This window comes from Diceros bicornis, chromosome 5, assembly GCF_020826845.1.
Source record: "Diceros bicornis minor isolate mBicDic1 chromosome 5, mDicBic1.mat.cur, whole genome shotgun sequence".
Classification (NCBI taxonomy): domain Eukaryota; kingdom Metazoa; phylum Chordata; class Mammalia; order Perissodactyla; family Rhinocerotidae; genus Diceros; species Diceros bicornis.
In genome coordinates, this window is record NC_080744.1 from 41,582,178 (window position 1) to 41,608,096 (window position 25,919).

Consider the following 25,919-nt stretch of genomic DNA (forward strand, 5'->3'; position numbering starts at 1 on the left):
AGTCCATTTTCTGATAGCCTCTTATCTCCATTAGCCTAAGCAGGTTCCATCCCATTCTTCTTCCCCTTCTGAGTTATTATTGTCACAAATCACTCTCTTTTGTGTTGTGAGTTTGTAACTAAATTGAAGTGTTTGTAGTTGTTTTTGATGCTTTCCTTCCGTTTATCTTCTGTGTTATAATTAAGTGTTTGCTAACCTGTTCTGATAGAGAGCTGCAATTTTCTGGTTTTGTCTATTTATCTCTTTGCTCAAAGCTTTGTAAACCTTTGCCTTTTTGTTTCAGGTAGGAGGGCTTTCTTCATCATTTCTTATATGGCAGTTCTAGTGGTGATGAACTCCCTCAGCTTTTGTTTATCTGGGAAAGCTTTTATTTCTCCATCATATCTGAAGGATAATTTTGCTGTATAGAGTATTCTTGGCTGAAAGTTTTGTTTTTCAGTATTTTGAATGTATCATTCCATTCTCTCCTAGCCTGTAAGGTTTCTGCTGAGTAATCTGCTGAAAGCGTGATAGGGGTTCCTTTGTAGGTTATTTTCCTTTGCGGTGCTGCCCTTAATATCTTTTCTTTGTCATTGACTTTTGACAGCTTTAATATTATATGTCTTGGAGAAGGTCTTTTTGTGTTGATGTAATTAGGAGTTCTATTGGCTTCATGTACTTCTAAGTCCAGTTCCTTCCCCAGGTTTGGGAAGTTACTAGCTATTATTTCTTTGAACAAGCTCTCTTGTCCTTTCTTCCTCTCTGCTCCCTCTGGAACGCCTATAATCTTTATGTTACTTTTCCTAATTGAGTCGGATATTTCTCAAAGAATTCCTTCATTTTTTAAAAATCTTAGTTCTCTCTCCTCCTCCACCTAAAGCCATTTCTACATTTCTTTTTTGCTGAGGAAGATTCTCCCTGAGCTAACATCGATGTCAGTCTTCCTGTATTTTGTATATGTATCGCTGCCACGGCATGGCTGCTAACAAGTGGTATAGGTCTGCACCCGGGAACCAAACCCGGGCTGCCAAAGTGGAGGGCACAGAACTTAACCATTAGGCCATGGGGCCGACCCCTGTTTCTACCTTCTAATTCACTGTTTCTGTCCTCCATAATGTCTCCTCTATTTTTTTATTGTTTCTACATTATTTTATGTGTGTGTGTGTGTGAGGAAGATCAGCACTGAGCTAACATCCATGCCAATCCTCCTCTCTTTTTGCTGAGAAAGACTGGCCCTGAGCTAACATCCATGCCAATCTTCCTCCACTTTATGTGGGAAGCCGCCACAGCATGGCCTGACAAGCACTGCATCGGTGTGCACCCAGGATCTGAACCCGGGCCGCCAGCAGCAGAGCACGTGCACTTAACCATTACACCATGGGCCGGCCCACCTACATTATTTTTATCCATTAATTGTGTTTGTCATGTACAGAATTTCTGTATAGTTTTTTTAAGGGCTTCAGTCTCTTTGGTGAAGTATTCCTTCTGTTCATTAATTTTATTCCTGAGCTCATTGAACTGTCTGTCTGTGTTTTCTTATAACTCTTTGGATTTCTTTATGACAACTGTTTTGAATTCTCTGTCATTTAGACTGTAATATTCTGTGACTTCAGGAGTGGTTTCTGGAGACTTGTCATTTTCCTTCTGCTCTGCAGTGTTACTGTAGTTCTTCATGGTGTCTGATGAATTGGTTCTCTGCTGGTGCATTTGTGGTAGTATCCGGTTGCAGATTCTACCTGCCACCACTCAGCTGGGGGTAGGGAGGAGCTGTGTTTTCTGTTCCTGCCCTGTCTGCTGGTAATTGTGCTGGTTGGGCCACTCTGTGTTCATGTGGGCTGGCTGAAGCTGCATGGCTGGTTGTGCTCATACGGGCAGGGCCTCTGTGCTCAGCAGGTGGATCACAGCTGGGCAGTGCACCCAGTGGGAGGGGCACTTTGGCACAGGCCGGCACTGCATTTGTGAGTGGATCAGCTGAGCTGCTGTGCTCGGTGGGCTGGGCGCCTTCACTTGGGCTGAGCCACCGCCACTTCGTGGGGAGTGTTCACTCAGGCAGGGCATCTTTTCGGGGACTGAGCCACTGCCACTCGGTGGGGAGTATTCGCACAGGTGGGGCTGCCTCTGTAGGTGGGTGCCCCTGTGGGCTGAGCTACCACCCTGAAAGCGTTTGCACGAGAGCCTGGCTTCCCCTGCCTCCACTCACAGTTGCACAGGCCGCTGTGTGAGGATCCATGACCTTGATCACTGCCGATGGGGAGGAGGAAGAGGAGTCTGTTCATCTAGTTCCACTGCTTCCTGGGATCCAGTCCACCCACCTGCAGATATATAGTTGCGTGGATCTCTCAGGTGTCCTGTTGTGTTGTGTAGGGAATCCTGTGTTGGTCAATGAATGTCCGTTTAGTTATAACTTAGAGGGAATAGACAAAGGGAACAACTCATTCTGCCGTGATGCTGATGTCACTACCCCCTGGAGTTTTTAACTTTCTGAGTTGTTCACACTGAGCCTCCAGCAATTCATCAATTATAGCTCGGGGATTTTTGTGTGTGCTTTATTTTTTTGTTGAGGAAGATTAGCCCTGAGCTAACAGCTGTGGCCTGTCCTCCTCTTTTTGCTGAGGAATATTGGCCCTGGGCTAACATCCCTGCCCATCTTCCTCTACTTTTATGTGGGACTCCTGCCACAGCATGGCTTGATAAGCAGTGCATATGTCTGCGCCTGGAATCCGAACCTGCGAACCCCAGACTGCTGAAGTGGAGTGTGTGAACTTAACCACTATGCCATCAGGCTGGCCCCTAGAGTTCAGGTTTTTTTACTCCAGCACTGGTTCCCATGGAGTTTCTGCTCATGTGTCTACTCCTGTAAGCCATGACTCGCTTGTCTCTTTCTCCAGTCTTAGGGACAGTGGTTTGCTCTATGTCCTACCCTCTCTTATGTATCTAAAAAGAGTCATTGATTTTTCAACGGTTTCAGCTTTTTACTTGTTGTTAGGTTGGAGTGGTGACTTACTTCTAAGCTCCTTACATGCAGAACTAGAAACTAGAAGTCCTTTGGATTAATTTTTGAACCTCTTTAAACTGTTGGTGCTTTGTTTTGAATATCATTGTTCATAACAGTTATCCTTAATTATTTAGAGAAGTATTTTGAGTATAAAGATTATTTTGATATAATAACTGGTGAAAAGAAACTTTGAGCTGTGTAGTCAGTCAAAAGCAAACACAACGGAAAGCCATGTCGTATCTTTGTACTCTCAGCTCCCAGTATTGTGCCTTGCACGTGACAGGGTCCCAGTTAATGTGTATGGTTGAATTAACAGAATATCCTTAGTGGTGACGCAATGGTTTCTGCAGTCAAATTGCCTAGATTCAAATGCTTGGCTCTATCTTTTAACAAGCATGTGACCATTTCTTCACCCTTAGCCTTATCTATGAAATAGGATACTAACAGTTCCACCCTCACTGGGTAGATGTGAGGTTTGAATCTAAAGCACTTAGAACAGTGCCTGGCACATAGGCAGTGCAATATAAATCTTAGCTGCTGTTATTATTATGATTATTTCATATCATTGTAAATATATTTGTTATCTCCTTGTCACTCCTTTTACTGAGTGTTTCTTTTCTCTCAGAAGTAATCTATGCCAGAGTTCTTAATGCCCATCCATGTGGTGTCCCTAATGACTATAGAGGCAGTAACTCCACAGGGGAAGTAGAGGAAGGAACACATCCTTCTAATTTTAAATCAGACTTAAGTGTTAATGACAGCTTTGTTTACAATAGCCGAGACTGTACTAGAAACTGTAGCAGAACAGTGCTGAACTATCTTAAAATACAATTCTGAAACAGTCAAGGGGTGTATAGCATGTGCCTATGGTTAGCGTGATATTTCGGCTTCTCAGCTTCCAAAGCCATAGAGCTAAACCTCTGTGGGTTTTGTTTGTTTTTTGAAGTTGATTTGGAGCTAATCACCAAGATTTTACAGGATTCCTATAATTTAACCCATGACCATCCTTGACCTGAATGTTTACCTATGTACTGTTTTAGGCACCTGTGATGTTAGGCAGTTACATATTAATATCACTAGTCTTTAAACTTTTTTAGAACATACTTTCTTTTTTAACATACAGAAAAACATAGAGAATAATATATTGAATAGCCAAGTACCCACTGCCCTAAAAAAAATAAAATAAAATAACATTTTGCCACGTTTGTTTCAGCTATTTCTGTCATTGATATTATTGTTAAAGAAATAAAACATTACTGATAAGTTGAAGCTTCCCTGTGTATCCTCTAGCTCCCATTCCTGTCTCTTCTTCCCCACAGGTATCTACTATGCTAAGATTGGTGTGTATCAATTTCCATACATGTTTTTAGGCTTTTATTGCATTTGTAAGCATCTATAAAACTATAAAGTATTGTTTTGTTTGCTGCCTTAAACTTTAAATAAATGGTGTCTTATTGTGTATATTATTCTGCAGCTTGTTTTTTTCTCCTCAGTATTATGCTTTTGAGACTTACCCAGGTTATCCTGTGGCTTTTTAATGGTTATAATTATTCCATTGTATAAATATATCATAATTTATCTATTCATATATAATAAACAAGTAGGCTCCTTCCAATGTTTTGTTACTTCAAACAGTACTACAGTGGACATTCTTGTGTATATCTTGTTGTGCACATGAGAGTCTCTAGATACTTCTAATATTTGATTAGTACATTGAGATAAAAAGATGAGGCTGTTGCGGGTTAGAGGACAGGCCTAGGGGTCTAGCTGTCCCAGGCCCTACCCGGTCACTGAGGGTTGAGAAGATCAATAGTTCAGCAAACTGATAACTCATAAACAATCCCAAGCACAAGGGTATGCACTTAAAAGTAGAATCTTGCATCATAGAGTATTGTTAGCTTCACTATACTTATATCAGTTTATACTTCTACTAGTAATATATGACAATTTCTGTCATCCACATCCTCACTAACATTTGAGTTTGTTATACTTTTAGTTTTTTGCCAATCTGATGGTTGTGAAATGGTATCTCATTTTAACTTAAATTTGCCTTGGTACTAGTGACATTAAGCGTCACTTCATATGTTTATTGGCTATTTTGGTTGCCTTTTTCTATGAACTGCCTGGTAATCATTTTTGCTCATTTTCCTATTGGATTGTTGGTATTTTCCTCGCTGATTTTTAAGAGTTCTTTAATAGTATGTAATGCAAATACCTTTTCCATGTCTTGCATATCAACAGAGAGGATAATCTTATTTCTTACTTGGAAACTTCTTTCTAGTTTTAGGTCCAGTCAATCTCATAGTAAAAATTGCCCCTAATGATTTACTTTAGGAAAAACCCTATATAGATATAAAGATTTGTATGTGCTTGAGAAATTGGAAGTTCTTTTATAATTAATTACTTAGAAAGTTATTCCTTTTGGTTTTTTAACATTAGGTAGAGCTAGTCTATTTATAAGATATTTAATTTTCTTTTGACCTTGGCTATATATTGGAATCACTGGGGAGTTTTGAAAAAAAAAAAAAGATGCCTGGGTCCCGCTCCAGAGATTTTGATATATTTGGTCTGAGATGCAGCCTGGGCATTGAATGTTTAAATGCTCTTTAGGTGATTATATTATGTAGTCGAGGTAGAAAACCACTGCTTTAGGACGATTCTCTAGATCTGCACTGTCTAATACAGTAACCACTCATCACATGTAGTTATTTAAATTCATTACACTTAAATACAACTAAAAATTCAGTTCCTCAGTCAAACTAGCCACACTTCAGGTGCTTAATAGTCACCTATGGCTAGTGGCTACTGTATTGGACAGCACAGATATAGAACATTTCTGTCATTGCAAAAAGTTTTATTGGATAGTGCTGCTCTAGATTGAAACTGGTAATAGTGGTTGCCTCTGGGGAAGAAGACTGAGGACAGAGAAGAAAAGGTGACTGACTTTTCATTATACAACCTTTTGAACCTTTTGAATTTTGGTTTCAAGATTTCATAAGGTAATTTCATAAATTACCTATTCAAAAAATTAATGATTTTTGAAAAATTAAAGAGAGGTGATTACAGTGATATTTGAAAGGAGAAAAAAGGTAGAAGATTATATTTTAAAGAAGCAATGTAGTTAATCTTTTTTTGTATGTGTGTAAAGATTCTTTCTTTAGGACCTACAACTAGGATATACAACTATGTACTAGGGCTTTGGGGACGAAAATAAAAAGGTATCAGTACATTCACTTCTTAAAGAGAGCAACAGCAAAAAATAACAAAAAGATTCTTTCTCTAAAGGGTAGAGCTTATAGGGGAAAAATTATCTAAATTTATAAAAATACATTGAAATTTTTTAACAAAGTGAATCACTATAGATATACTTAAGTTTTCTCTTAGGTATCTTGTAAAACAGAAATTGGCAAACTAAAACTTGGTTATCTGTTTTAACAAATAGTTTAATTGAAACACTATCATGCTCATTTGTTTATGTGTTGTCTGTGGCTGGTTTTGTGCCAGAACAGCAGACTTGAGTATGGCCTACAAGCCTAAAATATTCCTTATCTGGCCCTTTAAGAAAAAGTTTTCAGGGCTGGCCCCATGAACTAGTGGCAAAGTTTGTGTGCTCTGCTTTGGTGGCTCTGCTTCAGTTCCTGGACACAGACCTACACCACTCGTTGGTGGCTATGCTGTGGCAGCGACGCACATACAAAATAGAGGAAGATTGGCACAGGTGTTAGTTCAGGGCGAATCTTCCTTGAGCAAAAAGAGGAAGATTGGCAAGAGATGTTAGCTCAGAGCAAATCTTCCTCAGGGAAAAATAAAATTTTCAAAGATCTCTCTTACAGAAGAAACAAATTATGTAAAATTGGATATTTATAATTTTTTTTTATAGGGGAAAAATACCTATACTAGCATAATATCAAATTGTAAATATTCCTGAAAATTGCTACTAAAGATACATAAATTTCTAATGATACATTTGGTTTAAAATCGAAAGACATTTCTTTTATTGTCATATTTTATGAGGCCACAATTTATACTAGCACAATTAAGAAAAAAGAAATCAAAAGAAGGTCTTGAAACAGCAGGTATCATCTAGGGAGAACAGGAATAGTTAAGACTCAATGGGTTTGAGAGTTTAATTGGTGCCTGTTTCTCCCACTTTTTAAAAACTATACTACCGAGGTATTGTGTTTTAGTGGTTGTTCTAGGGATTACTATGTGCATCCTTTACATATCATAGTCTACTTAGAAATAATATTGTACCACTTCATGTAAAATGTTAGAACCTCATAGATATAATTCTACTTACCTTGCCTCACCCTTTGTGTTATTGTTGTCCTATATTTTAATTCTATATGCTAAAAATCCCAGTACTTTCGGTATTATTATTTTTGCTTTAAAAAGGCTTTCAAGAAAATAAAAGAAGAAAAAATTATGGTCTCTTATATTTACCACACATTTACCATTTCCAGTGCTCTTCATTCCTTCCTGTGGATTCTAATTTGTATCTTTTTTTGTTTGTTTGTTTTTGTTTTTGAGGAAGATTGGCTCTGTGCTAACATCTGTTGCCAATCTTCCTCTTTTTTTTCTTTTCTTCCCAAAGCCCCAGTGCATAGTTGTGTATTATAGTTGTAGAGTTGTAGCTCTTCTATGTGGGATGCTCCCTCAGCATGGCTTGATGAGCGGTGAGTAGGTCCGTGCCCAGGATGCTAACCTGTGAACCCTGGGCCGCAGAAGCAGAATGTGCGAACTTAACTGCTATGCCACCGGGCCGGCCTCTAATTTGTATCTTGATTATCATTTTCCCTTCAGCCTGAAGAACTTCCTTTAGCAGTTTTTGAAATGCAGGGCTTCTTATTTTTTTTTTTTTTTGCTGAGGAAGACCGGCCCTGAGCTAACATCTATTGCCAATCCTCCTCCTTTTTTCCCCCAAAGCCCCAGTAGACAGTTGTATGTCGTAGTTGCACATCCTTCTAGTTACTGTATGTGGGATGTGGCCTCAGCATGGCCGGAGAAGCGGTGCCTCGGTGCGCGCCCGGGATCTGAACCCGGGCCGCCAGTAGCAGAACGCGCGCACTCAACCGCTAAGCCACGGGGCCGGCCCTGAAATGCGGGCCTTCTAGCAACAAATTTTTCCAACTTTTGTTTATCTGAAAATATCTTTATTTCATACTCATTTTTGAGGAATATTTTTACTGAATATGATAATTTAGATCAATTTGTTTTTCTTTCAGCACTTTAAAGATGCAATTCCACTGTCTTGTAGCCTCCATTGATTCTAAGTCAGCCATCGTTCTTTTTATTGTGTCCTTATATTAGCATGTATTTTTTTCTAATTGCTTTTAAGATATTCTCTTTAGTTTTAATTTTCATCATTTTGACTATGATGTGCCTTAGTTTGATTTTTTTTGTATTTATCATCGTTGGGATTCGCTGAGGTTCTTCAATTTGTGGGTTGTTTTTCACCAAATTTGGGGAATTTTCAGCCTTTATTCAAATTCAAATATTATTCAAAAATTTTTCTGCCAAATTCTCTCTTTTTTCTCCTTCTGGGACTTGAGGTACATGCATTTCAGACTGCTTGATATAGTCCCACAGGTTACTGAAGTTCCGTTCAGTTTTTTTGCAGTAATTTTTCTTCTTCAATTTGTTCAGTGTCCTTGATCTGTCTTCAAGTTTGTTGACCCCTTTTTCTATGGTATTTAGTCAAAACACTCTTCAAAGCTCTTTCAGTGTATTTTTCATTTTAGATGTTGTATTTTCAGTTCTAGAATTTCCCTTTGATTCTTCTTTTAGTTTCCATTTCTCTACTGGGTGTCCCCATCTTTTCCTTTAAATCTTTGTACATATATATATAAATTGTTTAGAAGTCGTTGTCTGCTAATTTCAGCAAGTGGATCATCTTTGAGTCTTTTTCTGTTGATTGCTTTTTTTCTTGATTATGAGTCATATTCCTATTTCTTTGTATGTCTAGTAATTTTATCCTGTGCCGTTTGAATGATAACACTAAGGAAGTATGGATTTTGTTGTCTTCTTTTAAAGGGTATTGAGTTTTGTTCTGGCAGACAGTTAAATTACTGATGAATCCTCTTGATTCTGTCAGGCTTGGTTTTATGCTTTGTTAGGGCAGGTCAGTTTTGACTTTGTTCGTAGTCTGAGGGCATGGCCCTTAACTCTAGGGTGTGATCCCTACTTTCAAAGTAGGACTTGTAGCATCTCATCGGAATGCCCAAAATGCTCAGTGAAGATTCTTTACTATGGCTGGGCCAGCGATCCATTGTCTTCAAGTGCCACATGACCTCTGTTATTTCTGTTCAGCTCTCAGCCCTGCAGCAGGTGTTTGCTGTTAGGCCCCATAGAGTCTCACCCTGTGTATACACAGCCCAGGCCTTGGCTAAAGACCCAAGGGGAATATCCATGCAGATTTCTTCTCCCCATTTCAGCTCACACAACTCCTTTCTTTGTAGTATTCTGTCCTGCAAATTTCAGCCACCTCAGCATCCCAGACCCTGATGATCTCTGCCTCTTCTGTTCACTGAGACTGCCCATTTCGTGTATATCTCTTTTTTCAAGAAATAGTCTTGTGCTGCTGGTAGTCCAGTGCCCAAAAACAGTTACCTTATCTATTTTGTCCATATTAGAAATTATTTAGGGTATAGGAGGGTAAGTTCAGTACTGGTTACTATGTCATGGCTAACAGTGGAAGTCTGTGTTGTTGTTTTTAAATTATGTAAATGGATCTCCAAGTTTGAAGGAAGTTTATTTCACAGACAGGTTTTAGGAACTATATAAGAACATCATTTTAATAGTCTCTGTACACATGTGCGTGTATTTGTTGGAGGGCTAAGATGGTCCCACTGACCAATATTTGAGCAATAATATCTGTATTTATACGTAGAGCAAAGTAACATGAGAATGTTACATCATTGTTTGTATTTAATGTTCATGCTTCAGAATGATTAATATTTTTTATGGGCAATTGCTGATCAGAATTTCATGAACGTCTCAGAACATTACTATAAGTAAACATTCATCAGGACTCCTAAGTATGAGCAAACTGTAATCAGGAGGATCAACAAATTGGTTAGTAGTTTTACATTTAAATGTTTTGTTTTCTCAACCTGAATCTTGAATTCTTTTTTCATTCTAAAGATAAATACTTTGAAAACTCTAAATGCTTCGGTATATATTGAACACCGACTATTTGCTAGGCTTGTGTCATAATCCATTAGCAATCCTTCTCACTTAATCCCCAAATCGATCATGCAGGGTAAATGGCGTTATCCCTGTTTTTCAAATGAAAACCGAGGCTTCGACAAATTAGGCACTAAACCAAAGTCATAAGTTGATAAATTGCAGAGTCATGATTTGAACCTTGGTCTAACTCTAAATCCCATGCTTTTTATTCTGTCTTACTCTCTTGACTGTGCAACAGAACTGCCTTTGGAGCTTTTAATAAATACAAATACCCAGGTACCATTCCCATATTCAGTATGTCTGGGGTGGTATCTGTAATACTGAAGTGCTGCTGGAGTTGAGGACCACTGCTTACTAGTGCCATATTCCTTCTCCATAGTTATTGATACTGGATTGTGAAGCCCTGTAAGGGAGGAAACTGAAAGTGTGAACATTTTTAAAATTATAGCCCTGTCATTGGAATAAGAAAATGAGAGTAAAAGGAGGACAGTTCTTTCTTTTGCTGTCAGAGTAGAGCCTGCAACTGAGGGCTAATAGAGAAGTGGAGGAGGATTAGCCTGAAACCTCCTGTCACCTTTTGTAAGCATCTCAGCCACTTTCTCTAGAAACGACTACTTTGAATTTTTAAGTCAAGTAAGGACTATGTCTCATCTCTACTGTTGTGAGTTTCAGTTTCCTCATCTGTAAAAGGGGATATCTATGTCCGATAGATTTGAGGGTGACATGAGATTAGTGCCTGGTTCGTACTAAGTACTCAGAAAATGGGAGCTATTATTATTATAATTACTACTATTATTGTCTCTTTTGGAGTTACCAAATGTAGTCCCAGCCCTTGGACCCTAGCCTTCTTACCACCTATTCCTAACATTTTTACTGTTGCGTCTGTAATATGGCCCCTTCTTTCCTCTCTGACCTCATTTCTAACACTTTGCCCTCACTCCTTTCTTTGCAGTTCCTCAGATATGCTGTGCATGCTCCTGTCTCAAGGCCTTTGTACTTGCTGGTCTCTACCTGAATGCTCTTCCTCCATGTTCCATTCACACCTCTGCTTAATTGTCTCTCCCTCAAAACTGCCTCCCTTGACCAAACTATCTAAAATAAAATCTCCCACCACTCTCTGTCACATCTCCCTGTTTTACTTATATGTAACACTTTTCATCTGACTTTTATATTATATTCTATACATAGTTTTTTATTTATTATTATCTACCCAACAAGAATGTAAGCTTCATAGGGCAATAACTTGATCTGTTGTGTTCATTGCTAAATCTCCAGGTTTTTAGAACAGTACTTAGCATATAGTTGACAATAAATATTGTAGAATGATTGAATTTCCATGCTGATAGCTCTTCTTTATAAAAATTACAAAACCCAGGACCATAGTGGTAGGATAAATGCTATGTGCTCTAGTGGTTTTGTACCCTATATTTTGTGTTTATGGTAAATAGTTTTTTTTCATTTTATCTTTGGTACTTTTCCTTAATAGTGGTTTTATGAGTGATATATATTTTAGCAGCCTAGTTATTAATGATATTATCTTATAGTAGCGTGCTGTTCTCTGTTGATGTATATTTTCTACTGGCTCTCAATGGTCCTCAATGGAGAGGACTAGGGTAAAATATATAGAATTAGAACTGCTTTAATATCATAAATTATTGTTTGCAGTCTTTTCAGTGTCTCATTTTTTCCTATACTTTTATTGTCTTCAAGCTCACATTTATTATTCAGTTTCTCTTAATATGTTTAAGAAGTATGCATAGCCATTGACGTAGTGCTTAGTACTTTCCTGAGAATTTACTCTATCATGTAGGTACAAGAATTCTCATCATAAAATTGTATATAATGACAAATTTAAAACCACATAAAGATTATAGGGAAGGTGAGTTCATTAAGTTTGTCAGATCCATAAAATGTGATATGTAGTCATTAAAAATGATGTTGAGCTATATATAAACATGCCTAGGATTTTTTTAAATGAAGACAGCAAGTTACAAGAAAGCAAGTATAATATAATGTCATATTTGTGAAGGGAAAATTAGACACTTGTAGGTGTGTAGGAAAAAAGTCTGAAGAACCCTATTCAAAATTGGAGAGTGAGATTAGCACTCTTAGTTGTCTTCAAGTCCACTAGTAGTTTTCTAGATCTTCCTTTGTTTCGGTACCACTAGCTGTAACTATTAATTCTGGCTCCTGGGCAAGTCTCTATCTTGTCCTATGTATAAATAAATCACCTTTCCCCTTAGTTCAACAAAAAGAAGGCTGAAGTTTTTTTAAAAGGAACTTTTCAAGGAAACCAAAAAGGAAAGTAAACAAAAAGCTAAAGTAAAAGCATAGAAAGTGAAGTGTTTCCAGAAAACACATTACTTTTTCCTAAGTAGTGAAAGTCTATCCATCAACTAGCTTAGCTGATACCATTTATGGGGCTCCAAAGTCCTTGTGGCAATTCTTTACCCAGGTCTCTCTAGCCAAACCTATTAAATTGAAAATTTTGATTCAGCACTACCATTTGGGAATGTCGTAGAAGAAAATGGAATGACATAGAAAAATATGTATAAAATATTAAGTAAAAAATAGGACTATAAGATAGTGTATATGATTGGATCCTAATTTTATTTTAGGTGTATATTACAATGTACATTAAAAAAACCCCAAAACACCAGAGAGATATTCTTCAAATGATAATAGTGGTTATTTTTAAGTAGTAGAATTACAGCTAATTTTTATTTTCTTTGTGCTTTTCTACTTTTCTAAATTTTCTGTAGGAACATGTATTATTAATGTCAAATTTATAAGGCCTCCATATTACTACTCTTTTTCTACTGTATCAGTTCTAAACTCCCGTGGATGTTTTATAAAGCCTGTTTTTAATCCAGCTTTTTCCTACCTTTCTAAATCACAATTTTGTCTTCAAGTAGTCACCTTGTTCTTGAGCAGGAAGCATTATTATATAAAGCTAAGGACATGTGTAATCACTTCTTGTTTAGTAATAGAGGTGTCCTCTATTGTCGTCTGGTTTATAGTGCTGGAGCCAGCTAGGGTCCAACAGTGATCAATAAATTTGTGGATTGTGACTGACTTCTCTTTCCAAATATATCTACCAGATGCTTAGTGTCCTCAGAGTCTGTTGGCAAATGAAAATTGTACTGTTAAACCTGGCAAAGTACTACTCCTTAAAGATGTCAGCTGATTGTTGTTATTTAGCTCTCTTATGTGTAGAAAGTGGGTGTTGGGCGTTGCATCTGGCGATAGGAACAAGGTAATGGGAACACAGAGAGATAGAGAAGACCTCAACTTTCTGTAAATTTGAGTGGGTTGCTTTCTTAGAGTGAATTTTAAGCTTGTTGGGTCTTTAAATTTAGAAATCCTTGTAACAATAAATGAAATACAGTCATGGAAATAAACTTTGAGGATTATAAAAATAACCCAGGTATTCTAGTTAGGATTGAATAGGCAGTGATGTATTAACAAACAATCCCCAAATTACAGTGGCTTAAAACAATAAAGGTTTATTTATTGTTCATATTACAGTCTGATGCAGGTTGGATGACTCTCTTTATAGCTCTCCTCCAAGCAGTGTCCCCTTCTATTATTTGATGCAACCATCTTCATGTGTAGCCTCCTAAGTTGTGACAAAAAGGGAAGTGAGATTGTAGGTGATTTGCACAGAAGATTTTATCACCATACTTGGAAGTGGCACGTTTGGTTTGACCTACATCCTCAAGGTCAGGACTCAGTCTTATGGCCCCTAACGGTAAAGAAGGCTGATCTTTCTCTGTGCCCAGGAAAAATATAATGAAATAGGATCACATAGCATTGTCTCTGCCACACCAATGTTTTAGAAGAATAAATTGTGCCTCTAATCATATCTTATAGATGGGCTCTCTATTTTTTTCTCCATATCTGTTTCCCTTCTCTCTAGTTTCCTTCTTTGCTGTCTGCTTTTCTATCATGTTAAGCTGCCCAAGGATGCACTGGAGTCAGTGGTAGTGAGTAAAAAATGATCTCTTTCCCTGATGCCTTCATTTCTTAAGGGAGAAGAAAGCCCCAACTATAAGTATGTTAGTACAGTTCTTTGTACAAAACTTGAATTTCCCTCTTCAAAAATCTCTACTTGCTATATCAGTCATATTTAGTTTTTGTTTAAAATCTGAGCAACTTAGAGTAACATATTCTCTCATTGCTTCACCTGATCTATAAATGTCAATTTTTATTTATTCTGTCTATATAAAAAGGTCTTAATGTATCTGAAGAGATTCATTTACTTATTCATTCATCAGATCTTTGTTGAGCTCCTCGTATGTGCCAGGCTCTATTCTAGGTGTTGGAGATGTATGTAGTGGTGAACAAGACAGTTTCTACTGTTTTCTATCCTGGTCAGATTTACTGATCACCAAAATCTGTGATGGATGGTACAGTGTATCAATTAGTAGCCATAAATTTTAGTTAATATACCAACTATAAGGATTACAAAATTAGAATAAGCATCATAAGATTAGTGCAGTGTAAATAGATTCATGGTGATTGGCTTTTAGAAATCATAATATCAATGGGAATAATATGGACCTATTTTTTCTTTTAGCTTTAAGGAAACCCCCTATTTCCATTTCTCAATATGAAAGTCATCAAGCAGTCTCCCATCTTCCAACTGGACAACCTCTCTCCCCAAATATGGCTCCAGGTATGAAGTCTTATTCTTTTTTTTTATAATTTTATTTATTTATTTTTTTCCCCCAAAGCCCCGGTAGATAATTGTATGTCATAGCTGCATTTCCTTCTAGTTGCTGTATGTGGGACACAGCCTCAGCATGGCTGGAGAAGTGGTGTGTCGGTGCGCACCTGGGATCTGAACCCGGGCCGCCAGCAGCGGAGTGCGCGCACTTAACTGCTAAGCCATGGGGCCAGCCCTGAAGTCTTATTCTTAAAATTCCATTTGAAAACCAATTTACTGGTCATGTATTGTTATGTTGTAAATAAAACATGTCATTTAGCAGCATAGTGAAGTAGCATTCATTCTTATTAATGCTATATATTTTCAAATGACTGATAAAAGCTCAGGGAAAAATAATCATTTGAGAATGCACTTTGTCTAATGGATTATTAAGAGCAGAAGAATTATTTGTTCTGCCACTCTAGACTACATTCCCTTTCATCTCTGCCAGTCTATATGTATTTACCTTCTTTGAAATGTGTTCAAATTTATCTCACAGAGGCCTGCTATAAATCACTAGATCCACCTATATTAAACTCCCTACTCTGTACTTATGAATGTATCTGTTTGTTTTCTACTGAATACGTGTTCAATTTTATAGAAATGTTCTCCTAAAATGAGAATTGATATGATTAAGATTAATTATAATAAAGATCTAAATCAAGGCTTTGACAAGGAAAAAAGTGGAATGGGAGAAGGGAAGGTTCTATCCAGCAGATACTAATAAGAAAGAATCAAGAGTTAACAGTTGTAAGTCACTGTGTAGATGAAAATCACTTAGAGATTAAAAATTCTAAAAGCGTTATTGTATTTTGGACATTTCTGACGGCAATATAGAGTTTGGAGGGAGGACAAGATACAGGTGTCATTGCCATTTTAATCTTTGGGTTCCTACTATATATCGCTTTGGTGAATAGGTTTATAATCAGCACTGGAGATACTCACCTAGGAATAATTCGTAAACTTCACACAGCTAAAATCACAGTGTTTATAAGATTTGATTAAAGAAATTAAAATAAAGCTTTAAAAAAAGGCTTCATGACTACTCAGTATCAGACAACAGTGTGTCTTAGCTTTTCTAAAACAGGTCTTATGAAATTCTTCTGCAAAATATGACCTTAATTTGATATTTTTATGCCATAGATTCTCATGTCAACCACAATGGAAACCCTGAAACTTCAAAACAGAACCCTTCCAATCCTCTTCAGCGATTCATTCCAGGCCCAAACTCGGAGAATGAACCCCGAATTCAAGCAGATATACTAAAGCAGGCTGCCAAGGATAGAGTCAGTGATTTCCATAAGTTGAAGCAAAGTAAGAATCAGTTGATGAATATTATGCTGAAACCATTTCTTTAAGTATGTTTGTTTACAAGTCTCAAGGTCTTCATTATTATAATCTCTAACTAATGAATGTATAGTGAAATTATATTCATTTAAAGAGAAAGCATATTGGTGGTAAAATTTAAAAGAAATGCAGGTTTTAAATGGATGGAGATATTTTAAAGACTTCAAAAATCTTCTCATGTTCTCCAATGTTAAATAGTAAATTTCAGGTGAGTTGATTTTAAAAAATGCTATTAGTTCTTATGACTGTAAAATTTTGGGGGGAAGTGAGAAAGATATATTTTGTTAGGCTAATGAATGAAAACTTCGATTAGAAGAGAGGGAAGGTAAATACTTTTGAAAAATGGATTCTGAGAGAATTATAGACCTGGGGAGACTGCCATAGTGGAAGCATCAGTGCTGCTTCCTTTTCCATTCCCTCTGATTGCAGTTTGCTTCATTTAGGTGTTGAGAGAAGTGAAAGAAATTGAACCAATTCGTAGTACTGTGTAATAGAGTATGACTGCTTAATTGTTTCAGAGGTACTGATTTTGATATATGGACAATACCTGTTAATCTGCATAACTCTCCAGTTGGTAGAGTCTCAGGAAGTATAAGACAAAATTCTCGTAGTAGAGAGAATTTGGGGCAGGACAGTATCTCTTAGGTCAGCTCCCTTAAACTATAACTTTTCACTGCTTCTGCTTTTCAAGATTTCTTCCCTTCTTCAACTTCTGAACAGACAGAATATTTAAAAGCTCAGTTTGCCTTTTTTTTGCTTTTTATGATGGCTTCTATGGAAACTACTGTTCAGAGCAGTGTTTAGGCAGTTATTTGTACACAGGTAGCTTGTACAGTATAAACTGCGCAGTGTTACATTTATTAATCCATTCAAGATATTTTTGTTGGTCTTATGACAGTTATTCATATTTCTGCATCTATATAAATGTATAGTTTGCATACATTTAATTCACTTTCCTTCTTTGATATTTTAAAGCATATCTATGTGTCTTGACAAAAGTATTACATGAAAAACATTTTTATTTACAAGAATGAGGTTAACATTCTAAATACAGCGAAAAAAATATTTCCTCAAAATCTTGTTGGAGGATCGGCCTGAAAACTTTTATCTCAACAAAAAGAGGTTTATAGTAAGGACATAACAAAATAAAATATCTTAATTTGATCACTTAAGATTTTCTTATAAATTTATGGCTTATCCTATAGAATTTTTTATTGTTGCCTTACCTATATTTCTTTTACCAATTGGGTGAAGAATGTGATTAGAAAATAATTGCTGAAAAATTATTACTCTCTACAACTTATTTTTAAAAGAGCCTACTGAGTTTTAAACTTACTCCAAATTCTTTTCAATATATATATAGAGTTGAAATCAATGCAAGCACTATTTTGTGATTTACTTTGACATTATTTCTCACATTTTAACCTATCAAATAGTTACATAGTTGTCATTTTAAATTTATATATACATATACACACATATGTAGACATATGCATATATTCCATTGGGCTTAGGCAGTAATACTAGTTTCTTTTAGCTCTACTCTTTTATTGATTATTTAAATTATTTTGTATTTTCTCATGTTAGTTACCACGACTATGAATATCTTTTTTTCAAATTATTTACTGCTTTCCCTACTTTGGGTGTTTATTTGAAAGTGCAGTCCTCAAACTAATACTAGGTCGAAATACTTGACTGGCTTTATAGCTTCTCTTACCTATTGTTAGATTGTTCTCTAGAACAGTTTCACAGTGTCACTAGAGATGTTTAAATTTATTTATTTCCTTATGGCCTGGCCACATTTGCTTTTCAACTCTCTTATAACGCATTCAGAATATAATCATTTCTTAAAGATGTTTTAAATAAGTGTTTACTTTCCAGTGGCCTGTCCATTTTTATGTGATTTTATTGTAATTATTTCTTGGTATATAATCTGTGCATCAATTTTGACCACTTAGGCTGATAACTTTGGAGATTGGCCCTCTATCTTTGTATCAAATCTTTATAAATAATTCAGATACTAACCTTTTACAAATTACTTTTATTACAGTTTTCCTCCCCGTTGCCTTTCCTCATATGAGACTTTATTATATTTTATCACGCAAAAGATTTTCTTTAAATTAAAAATAATTTTTAAATTGTGGTAAAATATGCATAAGATTCACCAAAGTGTACAATTCAGTGATATTTAGTGTACGTTCACAATGTTGTGTGGTCATTGTGACTTCTAGTTCCAGAACATTTTCATCACCCCAAAAGAAAAGCCTATATCCCTTAAGCAGTCACTCCCCATTCTCTCTTACCCACAGTCCCTGGCAAAGACTAATCTGCTTTTTGACTCTATGGATTCACCTATTCTGCATATTTCATATAAATAGAATCATATAATATGTAGCCTTTTGTATCTGGCTGCTTTAACTTAGCATAATGTTTTCAAAGTTCAGCCATGTTGTAGCATGTATCAGTCCTTTATTCCTTTTTATGGCTGGATAATATTCAGTTGTATGAATTCATTTTGTTTATCCATTCATCTGTTGATGGACATTTGGATTGTTTTCACTTTTTTGGCTATTGTGAATAGTGCTGCTATGAACATTTATTTACAAGTTTTGGTTGAAGACCTGTTTTCAGTTCTTTCAAGTATATACCTAAATATGGAATTGCTGGGTCATATGGTAATTCTATGTTTAGTTTTATAAGGAACTGCCAAACTATTTTCCACAGCAGTGGCGCCAGTTTACAGTCCCACCAGCAATACCTGAGAGTTCTAATTTCTGCACATCCTTGCCAACACTTAATTTTTTACCATTGCCATCCTAGTGGGTGTGAAGTGGTATCTCATTATGATTTTAATTTGCATTTCCTAATGACTAATGACATTGAGCATCTTTTCATGTACTTATTGGCCATTTGTATATCCTCTTTGGATATAAGTCCTTTGCCCATTTTTAAATTGAATTGTTTGTCTTTATTGTTGAGTTTTGAGCAGTCTCTGTGTATTCTGGATACTAGACCCTCATCACATATGTGATTTGCACATATTTTTGCCCATTCTATAGGTTGTCTTTTCACTCTCTGATAGTGTCCTTTGATGTGCAAAGTTTTTAATTTTGATGAAGTACAATTTATCTATTTTTTCTTTTATTATTCATGCTTTTGGTGTCATATCTAAGAAACCTTTGCCAAATCGAAGGTCATGAAGATTTCCCCTTGTGTTTTCTTCTAAGAGCTTTATAGTTTTAGCTCTTATATGCAGGTTTTTGATCTATTTGAAGTGAATTTTTGTATATGATGTGAGGTAAGGATCTAACTTCATTCTTATGTGTGTGAGTATTCAGTTGTCCCAGCACTATTTGTTCAAGAGACTCTTCTTTCCCCATTGAACAGTCTTGGCATCTTTGTTGAAAATCAACTGACCACAGATCTATGAGTTTATTCTGGACTTTACCCTCTGTTGAGGGTAGATGCCAGTACTACACTGTTTTGATTACTATAACTTTATAGTAAGTTTTGAAATCAGGAAGTATGAGTCCTCCAACTTTGAACTTCTTTATGAGATTATTTTGACTATTGGGGATCTCTTACAATTCCATGTGAATTTTAGGATCTGCTTGTCTATTTCTACTGAAAAGGTAGTTAGGATTTTAATATGAATTGCATTGACTCTGTAGATTGCTTTGAGAGGAGTATTGTCATCTGAACAATACTAAGTCTTCCAATCAATGAAAATGGGATGTTTTTCCGCTTATTTAAGGTATCTTTAATTTCTTTCAACAATGTTTTGTAGTTTTCAGTGTACAGGTTTTATAGCCTCCTTGGTTAAATTTATTCCTAAGCATTTTATTCTTTTTGATGTTATTGTAAATCAAATTGCTTTCTTAATTTCCTTTTCAGATTGTTCACTGCATAGAAATATGACTGATTTTTGTTTGTTGCTTGTATCCTGAAATTAGCTGAATTGGATGCAGTAGGTTTGTTTTTGTATATATTTAAGCATATCTATCTTGACTCTTATGACAACCTTCATTTCTTTTATAGAAAATTATTTGTCCTTCATCTAGGCATAAATATACCACTCGATTTTCATATTTTTTCCCCTAATTGATTATTTGACCTTTTTAGGATTTACAGTGATCCAAATTAATTTTTCTCTATCCTGATAACCACTTGTCCCAGGATTCTTATTATTTATTTTTCCTTTGTGGTATTTACTTCTGGTTTATCACACACACACATTAAATTATTTCACTATTCTTAATCTATCTCTAGGATTACCATTTTTTCCAACTCTTTTCCTTATCCGCAGCATAGCTAACAATTCTGATACCAATTCCAATGTGTGGGGTTTTTTCCCACACCCCCAAGCAATTCTTTGATACCAGCTGGGTGTCCTACAATTCAACTCAATTCTGACACTACTTCTACCTGGAAATCCTCAGATCTCATAGGTTAAGGGCTCAGTCCTACAAGACTGCCCCCAACTTCAGATATCAATCACAAGTCTAGGATGTTGCCTGTGGCTACAGATATCAATCACAAGTCTAGGATGTTGACCTACTGGCTATAGATCTGAAGTTCCAACAGTCCCCTTTTTGGGTTTGATTAATTTGCTAGAGCACCTCACAGAACTCAGAGAAACATTTTACTTTCTAGATTACCAGTTTATTATAAAAGGATATACTCAGGAACAGCTGGATGGAAGAGATGCATAGGGCAAGGTATGGGTAGATTGCATAGAACTTCCATGTCTTCTGCGAGCATGCTGCTCTCCCCAAATCTCCATGTGTTCATCAACCTGGAAGCTCTCCGATACCTGGCCTTTTGGGTTTTTATGGAGGCTCCATTATATAGGCATGATCAATTAAATCATTGGCTGTTGGTGGCTGATTGAACCTCCAGCCCCTCTCCCTTCCCTGGAGGTCAGGGGGGTGGGACTGAAAGTTCTAACCTTCTAATCACATGGTTGATTATCCAGGCAACCAGCCCCCAACCTTAAGTGCATTCCAACAGTAACCTCATTAACATAACAAAAGGCACCTTTATGGCTTTCATCACTTAGGAAATTCCAAGGGTTTTAGGAGCTCTCTGCCAGAAAAGATGAAGACCAAATACATATTTCTTATTATAAATCACAGTATCACATATGGGTTTGAAAAATACTGCTTTATAATAATTTGAATCTACCCTAAAATAAAAAGAATTGTTTTCTCTGTTCTTCCAGAAGAATTTCACTATTAGTTTATCAAGTTCTATAACTAGTCCTAAGAAACCTTAATGCATATTGAATTAAATCTATATATTAAATTGAGTAGTATTATATTATTTGCTATCTTTAGTCTTTACATTTGAGACTCCATTTATTCACGCTTCATTGTAATCATACTTTTCTTTGAATAAATATCTGACTTCCCAAGTTAAATTGATGTCCAAATACTTAACTGTTTTTTTCTTATTATTTAAAAATGAGACATTTTTTCATTCTATTTTCAAGTTGTATTGTTACCACACAAAATTGAGGTTCACTTGCCTGATGTGCATAAGCAAGCCAATTAATTATGGCATCAGTCTTTGGGAAAAGAGATTAGCTTTATTCTGCAAGATGGATCTGCAGGGAGAACAGGGGGCGTGTGCCCTCAGATCTCTCTCTCCATTTCAGGATTTGGGGCCATATTTAAGACGTTAGGGAGAACAGGCTGGCACACAGAAATGCTGGTGGGACAGGTTTTGATTGGTGGGCTTCAAGCATTTATGATATGGTATTAAATATTTATGATGAGGTTCTAAACTTTTATGATAGGGTTCTAAACATTTTTGATGAGGTGGGGAAGGAATTTTAACACCGGATCTTCCAGAATGAGGGACCCCTCGCTTTTGATAGGAGTCTGACTTTCAAGTTCCAGTCGTGTCTCAGTTCTTGGGTTCCATGGGAAGGAGGATCTCTGGGTCCATGGTTGTTTCCAGTCACAATTTCTTCGTTTGCGCATGCCCTGGCTACATGACTTTGCAGATTTTCTGAAAGGCAATTCTTAATCACTCTGTTACTAAGAGATGGGGTCAGTTGAACTGGTCCTGGAGGGTCTGCAGTTACAGTATATCACTATTATGTAGATTCTAAGTTACTTTTTGGTATTTCTCATTTCTTGCAACTTTAAACTACTTGTTGGTATGTCCAATAAATTCTTTTGATAAGAATTTTAAAAGATATGCTATCATGTTAACTGGAAAGTGGTTTTATTTGAATATTTATTTTCTAGAGGGTAAACACTGTTTAGTCATAAAGGAAAATTATTATTATTATTTTTTATTTTTTTGTGAGGAAGATTAGCCCTGAACTAACATCTGTGCCAATCCTCCTCTTCTTGCTGAGGAAGATTGGCCCTGGGCTGACATCCGTGCCCATCTTCCTCTACTTCATATGTGGGATGCCTGCCACAGCATGGCTTGATAAGCTGTGCATACATCTGTGCCTGGGATCCGAACCTGCTAACCCTGGGCCACCAAAGCAGAGTGCACGAACTCAACCACTACACCACTGGGCCAGCCCCGGGAAATTATTTTTTAAGTGTAATTTGCCTTATAATTTTCTTCTTTTTTTTTTACCTTATAATTTTCTTCTTTAGTTTTATCCTTCTCAAAATCATATTTGCCTAAAAATTTTCAATATAATAGAAGAATTATTTGAAATAAACTTTTAAGGTACAAGGAACCTATAGAGATAATCTAATGTGCTACTACTCAAAGTATAGGTCAGTGGACCAGCAGCATCCATATCACCTGTGATCATTAAAAAGATTTCGGGCCCTACCCTAGACCTTATTTATATTTACATTGAAGTTTGAGACTTTACTCTAATATGATTTCCTCATTTTACTGACAAGAAAAATTAGATCCAGAGAGTTTAATTTGCTTGAGGTAAACAGTGGAACAACCAGGACTATTATCTGAGTTCCTTATCTTCAGGTTCACTTCTTTTTTCAACCACCAGGTATCATACCACCTCCTCTATGCTTTTGAAGTTTTGGAAAAATTCTTTAATATTTTATTTTATTGTTCTATTTATAGAAAACTCCTAATCATACTTTAAAGCCGTGCTCTGCTGTCACCTATTTGATAAAGCCCTTTTTCATGTCCCTACTGTCTTGACCAAGTCAGACACTCCCTTCTCATACTACTTCAATCCATTGAACATACTTTCTTTAGTGTGTATGCCACATTATTCTGTAATTAACTGTTGTAGGAGAGGAGAAAGTTTTCCTTGACCTTCTTAGAGTCCCTCGCTGGATCTGAAAATTAAACTGACAAAGACAGATTAACGGGAGAAAAGCATACAAATTTATTTAATATAACTTTGCATGACATGAGACCCTTCATAAGGAATTGAAGACCTGAAGAAATAGTTAAACCTGAGTGTTTTTATGCTAGGTCTGATGAAGAGTGGAAAGTTGTAGAAAGACATGATAGGACAAAGAGTATGAGATCAGTGTATAAACTAGGGGAAACAACAAGACCTCTTTATTCAGATTCTTCTTGGTGTTCCTCTGTCTTGGAAATAAGGATGTTTCTTTCCTTCAGGTATAGGGAGGGCACCTCTCACGTGAGAGTTTTATGACCTGCTTCAGGGGAAGGTCAGAAAGTCCTTCCTGCACATGCCATTTCTCAAATTCCTTCAGCTTGAAATATTTAATATGCGAAGGTACCATGTTTTGGGGTAGCATATCCTGAAAACCCCATCATTCCTTCATCTGAAAATTCCCCCAGAAGTTTCACAGTCCAGAAACTGAATTGGTAGATTTTACCTTAACCCACTGAATCAATGTCTCAGTCCTGGACATTTCTGTGGAAACAGAAGAAAGACAAAGGTAATGTTTGGCAGAAACTGTAAACTCAGTTTTTCAGTCCAGAAGGCAGTCAGTCGAGAAGATTTTCTAGATTTTGGACTCAAAACATCTTCAGATGGAAGGAGGACAGGCACTGGTAATATGACAAATTTTCCTGGTTTACGCTTTGAATGTCTCTGGTGATGTCATCAGGTGTTCTGGTGAACTTGTTAAGTCGCCCATGCAGCAACAGGCACAAAAGTGGTCCGTACATGAGCTGTTGTGGTGATTTCTCTGAAGTTTATATCAAATTGTCCAGCTTCAGTTTGCAGGGCTTTGGGAAAAGGGCAGTTTTAATTTTTAGTGATTCAAAGTCAGAAGGGTGGGAGAAAAATTGGAAACTTTAATTTGGAGAGTTGTAACCAGATATTTGAGAAAACTAGAAGGATTCAGGATCCAGTCTAGTTTTCAGGTAGATAACAAAATCTTAAAGACAATGAATAGTACTAGAATTTAATACCCACAAAGGTGTGCTATAGTTTTCTATTGAAGCATCATTTTTCTCTCTATTTGTCTATTATTTCTTGTAAGACTTTGCAAAACAAGTCTAGTCTCATTAAACTTGGTCTGATTATTTATATAAGTACAGCAAGAATAGTGATTGACTGCATAGGTCTTTTGAGTTTGCTTTTGCTGGAACTCTTCATAAGGAATCTCAGATTGGACTTTCTGTGTTTTTTTGAGGAATATGCGCTCTGAGCTAACATCTGTTGCCAATCGTCCTCTTTTTTTTTTTTTTTTGCTTGAGGAAGATTAGCCCTGAGCTAACAACTGTGCCAAGCTTCCTCTATTTTTTGTATGTGGGTTGCTGCCACACCATGGCTTGATGAGTGGTGTAGGTCTGCGCCCAAGATCTGAACCTGCAAACCTTGGCCACTGAAGTGGAGCCTGCCAGACTTAACCACTACACCATGGGGCCCGCCCCTCAGATTGCACTTTTAAAAGCCCCTGGAGGCTAGGAAGTCAAGCCAAGGATTCACCATCAGATTTTTCCTGTAATACCTAATAGACTTATGTGAATTCCTCTTTTCTTGAGTTTCCCAAGATATCCTGAGGTTCCTGAGCCTGCCGGGAAGTGACCTTCCTTACTCACCTGTAAGGCTGGCAACGCTGTACACCAGATGTAGGCTGGTTTTTCCAACGGGGACTTTACAAGTATTGACTCTTTAAAGTCAACCTTAGTTCCATAAAGCTGTCTGGTCATATCTGATTTTATGCATCATTCCAAATATGACAGTCTAGTCAGAGCCTTGGTAATACAACCAGAGTTTCCAAATGTGTCCTATTGCAAGAACAGTATCTTATTGAACTTATCCAAATAACTATATTGCATGAAAGTAAGATTACTCACTAAGAGTTTCTGAACTCTGGAGGGATCAGGTAGGGAGAAAAAGTAATTGTTTCATCTTTATTCACAAAAGTATACTTTACCAAATTGCTGTAAGTTAGAGATAGCTTAAGAGAAAAGAGAAAAAGGTTTCCTTAAATCTGGAAAATAAAACATTAAAGAATCAGCAATGTTGGGTAGTGTGTCCTTAATTCTGTAACTGTTTATGTATCTGTCTTCTCTATTAAAGTAATAACTCCACAAGGGCAGGAACTGTGTCTTATGCTTTTTATTTTCCCAGCTTCACATGTACATAGTAAGCATTTGTTAAATATTTGTTAAACTTATTGCATCCATTTTGGAATTTTGTATATCTGTAGATAGTCATACAATCAAAATGATTACTTGGTCATAAATTATATTAATATACAATTATTAGAATTTATCTACTTTTAATTTCTTTATTCTAAAATTCTTAGTCCTGAAACTTTTATAGTC

General features: G+C 36.5%; 1 protein-coding gene across 2 annotated transcripts in view; it reads left to right on the top strand.

Annotated features, from left to right (window-relative positions):
* The window catches only part of GOLM2 (golgi membrane protein 2), a 117,208-nt gene that overhangs the window by 66,130 nt on the left and 25,159 nt on the right, over positions 1-25,919 (top strand). For both annotated transcript variants that reach the window (XM_058541465.1, XM_058541467.1), the window contains exons 7-8: positions 14,742-14,840; positions 16,014-16,184. In XM_058541465.1, coding sequence (XP_058397448.1) covers positions 14,742-14,840; positions 16,014-16,184 — 270 coding nt within the window. The remainder of the gene's footprint in view (positions 1-14,741; positions 14,841-16,013; positions 16,185-25,919) is intronic.